General features: G+C 40.3%; 1 protein-coding gene across 4 annotated transcripts in view; it reads right to left on the minus strand.

The window, feature by feature from the left end:
• The window catches only part of LOC131243196 (uncharacterized), a 40,605-nt gene that overhangs the window by 20,160 nt on the left and 5,768 nt on the right, over positions 1 to 14,677 (minus strand). For 3 of the 4 annotated variants that reach the window (XM_058242363.1, XM_058242365.1, XM_058242362.1), the window contains 3 exons: positions 4,714 to 4,852; positions 4,431 to 4,510; positions 2,883 to 4,342 (listed from right to left, as the gene is read on the minus strand). In XM_058242363.1, coding sequence (XP_058098346.1) covers positions 2,883 to 4,342; positions 4,431 to 4,510; positions 4,714 to 4,852 — 1,679 coding nt within the window. The remainder of the gene's footprint in view (positions 1 to 2,882; positions 4,343 to 4,430; positions 4,511 to 4,713; positions 4,853 to 14,677) is intronic. The other variant, XM_058242364.1, reaches the window with a different exon arrangement.

Genomic DNA, 14,677 nt, shown 5'->3' on the forward strand with positions numbered 1-14,677 from the left:
ATCCTCTCTAATGAATTTCTCAAACGTCCAGCTTCAAGTGCATTGGAGGAAATGGATAGTTTTGCCTATGATGAGCAATCCATAGATTTGGAAATCACCTTTTCAAATCATCGAGCAGACCTCATTGCCATCACACCTCCATTTCTGATTGTGCTTGAGCCCATTTGACGAAATTGACGATCTCCACCAGCTCGTTCCTCACCTCAAAGCTTCAAACTGCATATTGTCTCCTCGGCCCTCAGATGAGGGTTACTTTCCATTCCCACCTCCATGCTTCTTCATCCTCTCTCTAATACTCTTCTGTTTCCCGATTCAAGTAGATCAGAGGAAGCAGATAGTTTCGTCCATGACAAACAACCCACAGCTTCCAGGTCTTTTTTTCCATTCAGAGAGCAGCAATGTCCTGAAGATCTGGCCACCACACTTCTTCATCCTCTCTAATGAATTTCTCAAATGTCCAGCTTCAATTGCATTGGAGGAAATGATAGTTTTGCTATGATGAGCAATCCGTAGCTTCCAGGTGGGAGCCTAGTGGCACTGCATTGTGCTTCCGAATTTGAATAAAGAAGCAGAGCACATGAGCAATGGATAAAAATACAAGAACCAAGAATAAAGAAAATGAATGGCATGGGTTTAGATATGATTGAAAATATTGCAGGAGATCACTGCAGTAAGATTAGGTGAAAATTGGACGGAACAAAAGAGGAAGCCATGTTTTTAAGTGATTTGAGAGTTGTAATGGAGAAGAGGATAGAAGGGCAAGCAGAGCCTGAATGCACACCAAAAGCCATGGATACATAGGAAAAGGATGATCCAAGCAAGGAGATAGAAAATGCAAACTGCTGCATTCATGCCAAATAATACGTGTTTGCAAGAGTTAAACTGTTCATTAGGGAATCCTAATGGGTTGATTCTGTCTGAAAAATTAGCATGATGTGATCGTTAGCTGGGCCAACCTTGGATTACCCACAGATCTCAATGGGGATGAGTTCAGGATGGGTGTACAAACCTATTGTTAACGTAGGGCCATGGTTCGTTGTCCAAACCATTGACCTGATAGACCCCACCAAGGATAGTGGATGGCTTTAAATTTTTTTCACTTTGGAAGATCCTAGTCTTTCAACATATGACATCTTTAGCAACCATTGCTAAACAAGCTATTTTTCCCCCCTCGGAAATACTCTGCCAAACAGCATAAAATGGAAAAGAGAACCATTTTCTGTGGAAATACATCTTTGAAATCAAAGAGGGAATTTCATCTTCATTGGTATGTTAACCATGGAAATCTCATTTCCATTTCCCTGGATCTTTCTTTTCCCTGTTCCCAAAGAGGCACACTATAGGAAAAAATCATTGACATGGAAGCCAAGAGTTAATACAAATTAATTTCCAAGCTCAGCACATCTTACAAGCAGCATCCTGTGAATAAGAGATGTTTCATTTGTTGGTATCCTGTTATAAGCAACCCATGAATTCTCCCACAATTGCTGTAGTTCAGAAAGACATGTTGCAGAAAGTCATCCCAGAGAAAGAAAGAAAAACACTGCATGCCACCAACCATTTGGTTTCCACCAAATTAACCGACTAAGTCATGCTCTGATTTCTCCGTAGAAGAACAAGAGAAATTTTGTCTGTTGGTGTCCTGCTATATGAAACTCATGGTATTGTAACACAATTGGAAAGCGTGTCCTTTAGAAAGCACATAATTCCATAAAGTCACCTACAAAAGAACACTACATCACCAACCACTTAGTTTCCAGCAAATGCATTGTCTTGCATCTCATTCTGATGGCTTCCCCAGAAGAATGAGACAAGATTGAATTAACCAACTGGAAGAGAAACAGCCAACACCAATGATCTACAATTGAAGTCCCATTATTGAAATCAACAACAATGACTCTTGAAGCAATAAAATTACTCAGAAACCCCACTAGCAAGGGAGTGAAGCAACTCAACCAGTAAACAGCCTCTTACACCTCAATACAAAACAGCTTAAGTACGCTCGCATTAATACCACTTTACTGTATTATGGCAGCCACCACACAACTATAATTGAAAGTGAAAGACAGAACAAAATCCATAATATGAATATAATAATGGACAGGGCAAAGATCTGATGCCTGTTTTCAGTTGTAAGGGTGACTTAGAATTTTAATGCATGTCAGAAGACTGGGACAACTTCCAAGCTATCATTCTTGGATACCTTCAAAGAAGTAGGTATTGGAATCAGATACTTAGAAAAGATAAGTGCAATGATAAGGAATCACCCTTCCATTAGATTTGGAAATATAAATCTGCTGGGAATTAAACTCCAAAGTGTTACTCATTAATACTTAAGCTAATCATAGGAACTAGACAGCAACTTCAACTTGTGATATTTTTAGGGATATATTTTCTAACATGACTATATCTCTAAGTTGTAACTAGTCCTTTTTGCACCAATATCCTGAAAAATGGATTTTGTGGATTGGCCGTACCCAATCCCTGCTACACTGAACTTATATCTGTACTAGGGTAAAAGAGTTTGCTAGGACTGCGAAATGGTTGGCATTCAGGTCACAATACCTGAAGATCTATCTATGTCAGCAGAGAACAGTCAAATCTAATGCTAAAAGAAATGAGACAAGATTATAAAAATAAACATTAAAAAATATAGGAAAAAAAAAAAAGGGGGGGGGGGGGGGAGGGGGGGAACAGGTGGCATGCCTGTAAAGAAAAGATGGTAAAGAAAAGATGGTGAATAAAGAGAACACAGAAACCAGAATCAGCAGAAAAAGAACAAAACACACACACACACATCTGCTTTCATTTGACCAAACACAAAACATGGACCAGAAACAGGCAATAATACAACACAAACAGGAGAAACAGTTGAAACTCACCAGAAACCTTATTAGGAGGAGGAATTGAATGGCTGCTAATAAGATTCCCCGAGCCCTCAAAGCTATAGGCTACAAAACCATTCTGATGTATATCTCCATAAGATTCCCTGTTCTGCAAAGAGTCCTGCGGAGAAAAATACCTTTCCTGTACATACTCGGTATCACTAAAAGGTTCCAAACAGGTAGCTTGATTCACAAAATCCTCCTGTCTTGCAAATGAGAACCTGGACTGGCTGCTATTTTGTGGCTTCCGCGAACTTGATGATCGAAGAGAACCATTCGGTATATCAGTTTCGCTTAACAATTCAGCTAAGCTGCAAGTCAACGAGTCATCCCATGGATCGAAGTCCATAGACAAGATGTTTGATAAGATGACGTTCTCCCCCAGATCAATGTCAGCAGTTTTATCATCTTTAGATGCATCCCCATTACATCCTCCTAAATGTCTAACCTTATCTATATTGGAGAATGCGTCAGAACAATCAGAAAATTTATTTGATTCAGAAGCAGAAGTGCTGAATTTGTTCTCTTTTAATCCATTAGATAATGCTGAACCACCAGTGGTAACTGGAAGCAATGCTTCATCAACTTTTCCATCCTCAGCTCTAGGATCTGAAATAACTGGATGACTTGTACTAGCATTATCAATGTGCTGCAATGAATGGTCTGAAATTTTAAGTGGACTACATGAATTGGACAAATATAGTGGATGAGTAAAAGCCTTTGAAAGCTTAAACCCTTGATCAACAGGTATCAAAACCTCATCCGTTTCACTGCCTCCAGCTGGCAATCCTTGTGCCTGAAACTCTGTGCTCCATTTCGATAGTTCTCTTGAAACACACGTGCCCTTAGACTCTGAGGCAGGTTTCCCCAACTGCAGTGAGGTTAAAGGTTCTATCAAATCACTTCCATGTACAAGAGAATATTGGTGTGAGCCTGAAACTGCATTTCCAGCTGATCTGGAAAAAAGATGACCAGAAACTGAACTTCGCAGTTTGCTTATATCAGGATATTCAATCCCAATAATGTTGTCACTGTCTACTGAAGACAACCCAGAAGATAAGCCCTGCACAGTTACATCAACAGACAAACACCCATGAGCAACTTCATCAAGACTAGAAGTAGAAGATGGCTGTCTTGGAAGGTCCTCGGAGTTAACGGCCCGAGCTGCATCTAGCACATTCTCTGCAGGTTTATCTTCACTTGTTTTGCAAATGCTGCCTATGCATTGTTTTGAATATTCCAATGACCGAGATCTGCCATTCGAATGCATTGTGTGAGTTTCTTCAGTTACCGCAGATGTTTTGCCTACTGCATGCAATGCAGATGTTGGAGCTGAGCCTGCAACCATCGAGGAAAAGGCAGATGAACCAGTAAATGTGTCAGCTTTTTGTGTGGCAGTTCCATGCAAATTGACAGTACTTGCATCTGATGCCCGGCAATTTGAAACACGCAATCCCCTGCCACATAATATCATTATCTTAGCAACAGTAACTTCTCAGTTCTCACTGACGAAATGAAGAAGTTAAATAACAGTAAGTAGCAAACCATGAAGCTCCTGCTGGTAGGGCACTAGATCTTCCGGAGCTACTATTAGGAGGAGAACCTTTTAACTGATTTGCAGGATTCTGTAGGCAGAAGGCACAGATTACAGTGAATATGAAAAACACTACAACTAAATAACATATCCTCTTCCAAAAAACTGACCATATGCATTTAGATACCCCCCTTCCCCCAAAAAAAATAAAAAAATAAAATTGAGTAGTCCAAAAGTGCTGCTTACAGAAGCCACTTATCAGAAGAAAGAGAAAGTTAAGACTGGATGCCTTACATTTGACACATTCTTGACCATAAGTTTGTCCAAAGAGGCAGCACCACTATTGCAGAACTCATCTGATGGGGGAGGTAACACATTCCCTGAATGCCGTTGTGAATTGTTTGAAGCACCAGCAATTTGTAGAACTCTACTCCTTTGGTAATATGACCAGAATTAAGCATACATAACAGAAAAGAAAAGACACGTAGAACTAAGGTGCATAAATTTCCGTGAGAACGAAAATGTAACATAGGAACTAATGCAAAATGATAAGATTTACTGCCAAAATTACACATGCCATTATCTTTTTCTGTTCTTTTTTTTCCTTTTTTTTTCTTTTTCTTTTTCTTTTTTTGAGAGAGATAATTACACATTCAAGTAGTTACTCTTAGAAATCTCTGCATCACCTTTCAAAAACAAGATTTATTAGCAATAAAGCAAAATAGAGATCTTAATGGAAGATCTCTATTTTATGGCTGGGTAGGAGATCACAACTTAGGAGATGGTGTCATTTCAATGGTGCCCAACCAAAACATTTCCAACCCAACTGGATAGGTTCACCACGGCATGTTATAGGATGCTCTCATAGCATGATTGAAGGGCCACCATTCCCAAATAATCTGAAGGCATGCTTTGCTAGTTTAGGGAATTTGGGGAATAAATAGGGTGCTCAACTACGGCTGATAAGTTATAAGTTGATGAGGCTTTTTCTTTTTCTTTTTCTTTTTCCTTTTTACCTTTTTTTTGAACAAGTTGATGAGGCAAATCAGTACCACAAGGGTGTTGTGTTCATCAAGCTTGTTGATGTAAGCAGCGTTTTGGCCAAAGGCATGAAATGAGGTATAAAGCAAAGTGTAAGCTTTGAGGCATGAGGTATAGTATTATTGTAACCACCCGAAACATGCTCTTCCTTCATTTTGTTCAAAAAATATGAAAATGAGGAACTTGTTGAAAAAATTAAGAAAATAAACTAGTAACCATACGAAAATTGAACATGGTATATCTAAATATTTCACCTGAATTATTCATTTGTGTATTTTTTATTTTTATTTTAGAACAAAAGGCTACAAAAAATATAATATATTCAAACCGTATTACTTTTAAAGGTCAAAATAATTATAAAACTGATTATTTAATAGAAATGCATAACAAAAAATGAATAACCAACAAAAGAAGTTATGGAAACATCAACCTTCCTAACATTAGGAAAAGAAATAAAAGTGTGTGGGGCTGATTCATCCATTACATAGAAGAAAGAGATAGAAGATGAGCTCATCGCTTCTAACCCCATTAGCCTATAGAGCATTGATGCTATGAAACAATGGGTACCTAAGAAGAATGTTCTTCTTGATAAAGCCTCAAATGGAAATTCCACAAAAATCAAATCCTAACATTGGAAGAAGAAGATGATCCACATTATTGACCACAAGGATGAAAATGAGGGTGGATGTAGCGAAGATGTGAGTATAATGAAGGAGATAGACACAGATAAGGGGATAATGGGGACTGCTATATAGATCTTCGTGCATCTCTTTGGTACTCTACATCTTCGTTTCTCTTTGGCTTCTAAGCCTCTTGATCCGATCCACCTCTGACTACATGAGAATTTTACTAACGGCACTGTCATCACAATTCCTTTAGGGGCCGATCGGATTGGAGGCATTCAGATTCCCTAGACTCCACCGCTATATATTTTGTCCATTACTTTCCGACATCACGATGTCTACCCGTAGTGGTAACATCTATTGAGGGAAGCTTACCAATCAACAATGAGACAATTGAATCACCGAGCTATTCGTAAGGGTAGCCAACCTAGAAACCATTGTTGACCAACTACGTGGAGAACAATATAAAGAGCAACTTGATTAGGGTTGTCAACGGGCCAGGCCTAAGGTTGGCCTCATCCCGGATTTTGAACTGTTTCGAGCCAAGCCTATTCAAAATTTAGATTTTGAACTAGACATGAGGGGCTAGATGTGAGGGGAGAGAGAGAGAGAGAGAGAGAGAGAGAGAGAGAGAGAGAGAGTACGCTCTTACCAGGGACGTCCAACCCCCTTCCATCTTCTCCTTCTTCCTTCCATGTGTGGACGTCTCCACCCTAGCTCGTCGTTGTTGTGGTTCGTGTAGATGCCTCCTCCATCAAATTCAACCTAGGATTTTCATCTAAGGCTAAGGTGAGGACTCCCTTTAAACTTGTGCACAATTCGAATTTGTCTTTCCTTAAATATAGGCATTGTTTTCCTTGATTGTTTGCTTGTTGGTATGATTGGTGTAATTCATGTTAATTCTCTGTTTTAATTTCTTTTATTGCTGTAAAATTGAGGATGATTGAATGAATCCATATTTGGATGTGGTTTGGTGGTGAATTTAATCATGAATGAGCCTAAACCCTAACTACATAATGTAGGATTTGTGGAATTGATGTTGGAAACCCTACCTAGATTGGGGGCGTGAACCTATGATGCCTAGATTGATGTCCTATGGTGTTGGATATCATGGGAACGTGTAGATTAGCGAGTTAACCCATTGTGATGAGCTTACCTGCTGAGCCTACAAAGTGCGCCCACTAGGTTAGCCCATATGGAACCTATATGATGTAGATTGGGTTGGCCTAATAGTTGTGATGTTTGTGAATGGTTTGATGATGTTTAATATGAGGTATATGTGATGATATGTTGCTGGACTTTTTGATGAACATGAGAATGTTACACGTTTGGACATTTGAACATGAAATTACAGATGAAATGGTGTACATGATGGAACTAGGTGGAAACTATGTATGTTTCATGATGAATGTGCTATGATGATGGACATGGCACGCCCATGTGATATTGTGATTGTGGACATATGTAATTGGAATGCCACATCATAAGGAAACCCCTCATCCCATGTGGTTTATGTTATGGAATTATGGAAATTCATGTGGTTTATGTTATGGAATTATTAAGACCCATGTGGTTTATATAATGGAATGAGTATGAAGTATCCATGTGTATGGATTATGGTGACTTATGGGGGATCCGAAGGTTGGATTGTTTCTTATGGTGGATCCGTGAAAGAACGATGATGGGGTGAGGTGGTGACTTGTTGAGTGTGGGAATTATTAAACCGGATGGATATTGAACCGGATTAATTAAAGGATTGGATTAATAACATGCATTCACTGCGATTTGACTTGATGGATCAGCCCCGTAGGTGATACAATGGAAGTTGTAATAGGGGGTTCCTGCTTCCAGTTGTACACTATCTAATGGAAGTTTTAATGGAGGTTTCCCACTTTCATTATTTGGATGAGGTCCCCACTTCACATTACTCCAATGACTAGTAGCTAACGTTGAAGTTGTAATGGGTTCCCGCTTCACCATCTTATTTAGTCAAGGTGCCTTCATTAGAGCATGTGTTTCATGCATTGCATTAATTAAGACTTTGTATGGATGTTTTGCTTTGTTATGAATTGAATGAGCTATTATTGTGATAATCTTGGAGGGAAGCCCTCACTAAGTTGAACCTAGGCAACCCATTCCTCTTATTGGAAAAGCAAACATAGACTGTGCAGGTCACGTTCCAAAGAATGAGCCAGAGCTTCAAGGTGAGAATTATGATGGTCTATGGCGACAGATGGCAGATGATGAAGCCAAGACGGCTTGGACTATTTTTCTTCTTTTATTTATTTTTCTTTCTTAAAAGTAGTTGCTTAAATTTTAAATTGTAATAAGTCGCATGGAAGGACTGAGCATATAACATATAGATGTAATGATGATTAATGGAACTTAGAATAGTTATGTAAATGAGATTTAATTTTCCCGTCATTTATGACGTGATTGCCATGAAAACATGAATTTATAAGATTGCAAAGAATATGCGGAGTAGTATACTCTAACATACTCATATTATCACCTTGGAATTTGACTTTTTCGTGTTGTCCACGAGGATCAGAATCTCGAGTTGTTACAACGAGGCTCTAATCCTAATCATCCCCTCCGGCGAGAACACAGGGTGTTGACTGTTATCGTTTTAGATAGATAGGACATTTTTCTAATGAGCATCTGAAAGGCAAGAACCCCCATTACTACGGTAATGTGGAGGAACCCTACTACCCGAATGACTATGAGTATTACGACGAGCACATCGAGATGAAACAACCTAGTGTAGAACTTGCATCAAAGCCAAAGGACCCCCTGTTGAAGTTGAAGGTCCCACTCTTATCATACGCTACCGCCTTACCACCACTAACTAGGAAGAGGAAGACTGGCGACGGACCACTGTTTTCTGTACGCAAGTAAGATGCCAAGGTAGGTTATGTAATATGATCATCGATGGTAGCAGTGCAATAAACATCATATCTCAAGAGATGATTGATAAGCTCAAGTTGCCAACTGAAATGCATCCACCCTCATAATTCAAAGGTGTTTGGTATCCTTTAAAATCAACATATATGCGGATGATATTTGATGTAACATAATTCCGATGAATGTCACTCACGTCCTTCTCAGTCAACCTTGGCTTTTTTATTGGAAGGTACAAAGCGAAGGTGAGGCTAACGCGCATATTGTCCTATGGCGAGGTCATCATATCCTTCTTTGCTTGTTACATCCTACATCACCTCCTTCATCGACACCTCCATTGCCGATATTGACTGCTCTTTTTAACTCACGTGTTCTCACCATGTAGAAGTTTGAAGAGGAAGCAAGGAGAAAGGCATTATGTTCGCTCTAATCACAAAACAGGTGTAGGAGCCTGTTATTGACCGAGATAAGCTTATTCCTGATGAAATCAAATCTATGTTGCATGATTTCCAGGATTTAGTCCCCGATGATCTGCTTGAGGAGTTGCCTCCACTACAAGATATTCAGGTTGCTATAGATTTGGTTTTCGAAGTATCTTTACCTAACTTACTAGCATACCGAATGAGTCCCACCGAGCACACCAAGTTGAAACATCAAGTTGATGAGTTAATTAAAAAGGGCTACATCCGAGAGAGCCTAAGCCCATGTGCGGTGCCCGCCTTCCTTACTCCCGAGAAGGATGGGAGTTGGCATATGTGTGTAAACACCCAAGCTATTAATAAAATCACAGTGAAGTACCGCTTCCCCATTCATCGGCTTGATGATATGCTAGACTTAATGCCCTTTTTAAGGATGCTCCGCATATTCTCAGCATAGACTTCATCTTGGGTTTGCCAAAGAACTCGACTCTAGCGAGTTAATAGCTTGATAGAAGGATGTCGTCAAAATAAACAACGACAAACTTACCAATGAAGGAGTGTAACAACTGGGTCATGACGTGCATGAAAGTGCTAGGTCCATTTGTGGGACCGAATGTCATAAGCCGTAGAGTGCATTTATTGTCATCAATGTCGATCACTGTTCCGGGATTCAAAGAGAGATGGTATGAGTATACTAACGACAAGGATTTCATAAGTATTTATACATGCGTTCTTAGTGCAGAGCATGCGAGACACCCAAATTTCAGCATTCATAATGGCTACTTGTTCTGGGGAACGCAACTTTGTCTACCCAATACGTCCATCCGTGAGTATGTTGTGAGGGAGTTGCACGCCAATGGGTGTAGTGGACACTTAGGTTGTAATAAGACCCTAGCTCTCATTGGAGATGGATACTTTTGGCCCTGTATAAAATCAAATGTTGCAAAGATTTACCAGTTATCCAGAGTTTGCCAACTTGTTAAGGGTCAAAAGAAAAATAATGGATTGTATCAACCATTATTGATCCCACATGCTCTGTGGGAAGATCTCGGCCAAGGTGTTCCGTAACGGTAACAGTGGCCGTAACGGCCACCACTATTACCTTTACGATACGAGGCATAACGGCTATTACGGCCTCGTAACGGCCATTAAGATCTCTCTTTTTTATTTTTTATTTATTGAAAACACCCCCAAAAAAACTTGTATCTGCCCCGTAATGTTGATTAAAAAATATGAAAAACCTATATATGTCATGTAATAGACCATTAAGGGACTATTATGGCCTTTATAGGGGATGTAACGTGCCGTTAACGGCAATTACGGGTCATTTTTTCCCATAACGGCTATTACGACCCCGTAACGTGTAACGGTTGCCACCGTTACCTTTACGTAACGGCCTTTACAGCCCCGTAAAGGCCTTTACGGCACACCATAATCTCAGCATAGACTTCGTCTTGGGTTTGCCAAAGACTGCTCGGAAAGTTGATTTAGTATTTGTGGTGGTTGATTGATTTTCAAAGATGGCTCATTTCATACCATGCTCGAATACAACAGACGCTCTCAAGATTGCCCAATTATTCTTTCGAGAGGTTGTTCATCTTCATGGCCTTCCGAAAACAATTGTATCTAGTCGTGATACCAAGTCCATGAGTTATTTCTGGAAAACTCTTTAAGCAGCAATGAAAACCAAGCTTCAGTTTTCTAGTGCCTACCACCCTCGAACCGATGGTCAAACGAAAGTGGTCAGCCATAGCTTGGGTAAGTTATTACAGTGTCTTGTCCGCGATCATATAATTTCATAGGCACTAGTAATACCCACGGCTGAATTTACTAATAAAAACTCAGTCAACAGGATCACAAAGATGTCCCCTTTTGAAGCAATAACTGGGTATACGACCGCATCTTCTATTCAATTTGGATCTACACAGAGTCGAGACCAAAAGCAGAAGTTGATGACTTCATCCGCCATATGTAGCAAGAGCGTGACGAAGTTCAACACAACATTGCCTCAAGTAATGGTTATGTGGAACCGTTCAAAATCATAAAGAAGATTAGTGTCAATGCTTATGTTTAGATCTCCCACTAGATTTACCTGTCAGTCCTTTCAATGTGGAAGATCTTTCAATCTATCATTGGCACCATACTGACGATAGTATCAAAGAACACACCATCACACTTTTGACTATTTTGCCACCTATAGACGCAATCATTGATGTTCTCGATCACCAGAGGTAGATCATCTCCATGCGCCAAGGCGGTTACTAGAAGTTTCTCGTCTGTTGGCAAAGACGACCCCTCTCCGATGCTACATGGATCACAGCCACAGGCTTCCAGCATCTGAATCTTAACCTTTATGAGCAATATCAAGCTATTAACTCGCCAGAGTCGAGTTCTTTCAAGCGAGAGAGGACTAATGCAGGCTGATGTGGACCTATGATCCATCGGCCAGGCCCAGGCCTATTAAGCCCAAACCCAACTTGGCCCATCAATAAGGATACCCAAGCCGCCTATTTAGGTAATTAGCTAACAAAATCAATCAACTAGCTATGAATAATCCATTAATCAAATATTTTTAAACGTGTTCTTATCCCTTTTATTTCTTTTCAATATTTGTAACAAGTCATTGGTTGTCAATGACATTATAAGTTTTCCTCATATGTACATTTCAAAATCTTATACAAGGGCCTAGAATGAATAGCATCAAGAAACATTTGAATTGAATAAGAATTCTAATTTGTTTCTTTCTACTTTGTGTGATTCTTGTGCTTAGCTTGGAGGTGCCTACGCTTGGGCAGATCCTCCCCATCAGTCGGTTCCGCCAAACAGCTTCTGCTCTCTCATTTCAGAATGGCGGTCCTCTTTCTCTATCTCTGGTGACTCAAGCCTTATACTTGGGCAGAAGCTTAAACTCCTCAAGTTCAAGTTGATTGCCTAAAGAAAATCTTCCCTTGACTCCTTAGAATCTAAATTAGCTAATCTTCTCTCGGCCATTTAGATTCTTGATGCTAAGGAGGAGCTCCACCAGCTTTCTAACTATGAAAGAGTTTCCAGACTGGCTTTGCTTTCTGATTAGTCCAATAAAATCAAATAGGAAGAGATTAAATGGAGTCAACGGTCCCGAGCTCTGTGGCTCAAAGAGGGGAAACAAAACACTCATTTCTTTCACTGTATAGCTAATGTCATGGCTCATAGCAATAAGATTAACAGTGTCTATCTTGATGGCTCTAAAGTTGAGGAGAGAGACAAGGTTTGTGATCATATAGTTGCTTTTTTATCGCAATCTTCTCTCCTCTGAAGGGTGGGCCTGACCGAATCTTGACAATCTTGTTTTCCCCCAAATTTCGACTGAAATTGTTGTCAATCTTGAGTCTCCTTTCTCTGAACTGGAGGTCAAGGAGGTTGTGTTCTCTCTAGACAGGGACAAGGCCTCTGGTCCCGATGGCTTCCTCATCGGCTTCTTCCAAGTTTTTTCGGATGTCATCAAATCGGATATTTTGAGGTTTGTGCTCGATTTTCATTACCATAGTCGTCTACCCTACACCATGGGAGCCAACTTTATATCGCTTATCTTGAAAATTGATGGCGTTGAGGATCTTAAAGACTTTAGGCCTATTAATATGCTTGGTGGCCCCTATAAGATCCTTGCTAAAGTTTTAGCCTCTAGACTTCGACCTCTCTAGTGTGGTCCCCCAAGCTCAAGGAGCCTTTATGGCTAATCGCCAAATCTTCGACTGTGTTCTCATTATTCATAAGAGTATAGATTCCAGGCACCATGAGGGCAAAAGTATTGTGTAAACTCAATATAGGGAAAGCTTTCGATCACGTAGAATGGGATTACCTTTTATACATGTTGGATCCCCTTAGTTTTGGGCGAATGTGGAAGGGTTGGATGAGAGCTTCTATTTCCTCAGGGAAATTTTTAGTTTTGGTTAATGACTCCCACAAAGGTTTTTTCAACTCTTCTTGGGGCCTGAGACAAGGTGATCCATGATCTGCTCTCAACCTTTCTGTTTGTTATTGCTATTGAGGGTCACAACAAAATGCTCAACAAGGGAGAGTCTATTGGCCTCTTTAGTGGGATAGGTATCTCGCCTTTAGAACCCACTATCTTCCACATACTATTCACAAATGATGCACTCCTATGTTGTAAGGCTTCCGAGGGGGCAATTTTGAATCTCTGGAAAACAATACGGTGTTTCAAAGCTGTCTCTGGCTTGAAGGTCAATCTTTTCAAAAGCAGAATGCTAGGGGTCAACCTTGACTGGTCAATATCTTTGGTTGCAAAGCCGGCTCTTTCCCCTCCACCTAACTCAACCTCCACCTTTACATTGGTAAGCCAGTTGATCACCTTTGGGACATCATCATTGAAAGGTTTGGACGGAAATTGTCGACTTGGAACAGAAGGTATTTATACCTAGGGGGCTGTATCACCCTCATCAAATCTACGTTTTCTAATCTCCCTTCGTATTTCCTTAATCTTTATGACTACCCCAAATTTATTATTAGCAAACTCGACAACATCCGCAAGGATTTCTTATGGCAAGGAGACTCAATTAGCCACAAATTTAATTTGCCTAAATGGTCTGAGGTTTATAAACCCCTCTCTGATGGGGGAGCAGGGATTTGCAACTTCTTGGTTGTGAACTCTACTTTGCTTAGCAAGTCGTTGGGGCATTTTTGCTCAAAAGTTGGCCTCTAGTGGAGAGAGCTTTTGGTCTACAAATATGGCATTAACAAAGGTGGATGGTTTCCTAAATCTTCCTCTCCTTACAAAGCCTCTCATGTTTGGAAATATATCTGCCACTTGAGGCCCCTAATGCAAAATAGTTTCTCCTTTGCCTTTGGAAATGGCTTGAACATTCTTTTTTGGCTCAACCCTTGGATTTCCGACTCTCCTCTACTCCACATCCTTTCCTTATGTGTGCAAAATCTCTTCCTCCATCTCCAATTCTGTTGCGGCTTGTTTCTCTAACATATGCTTGAAGGTGTGGCGATGACAACATAGGCTCGAAGGTGTGGAGATGCCGAAGTGGAGCTGTCAAGGTTGTTGGAGATGATGCGAAATATTCACCCCTCTTGAAGCTTCTGATTCCATCGTTTGGACCAATGATCTCTCTGATATATGTTATGCCCACATTCTATTCAAGCTGCTCAGCCCCTCCCAACCAATCGACTCGGTAGCCTTTCCCTCACTTGTTTGGAAGTATGAAGCCACTCATAAGATTGCAGCCTACTTTTGGCTCCTAACTAGAGGAAGAGCTCTCACCATTAAGA

The sequence above is a fragment of the Magnolia sinica genome, chromosome 4, assembly GCF_029962835.1.
Source record: "Magnolia sinica isolate HGM2019 chromosome 4, MsV1, whole genome shotgun sequence".
NCBI lineage: Eukaryota > Viridiplantae > Streptophyta > Magnoliopsida > Magnoliales > Magnoliaceae > Magnolia > Magnolia sinica.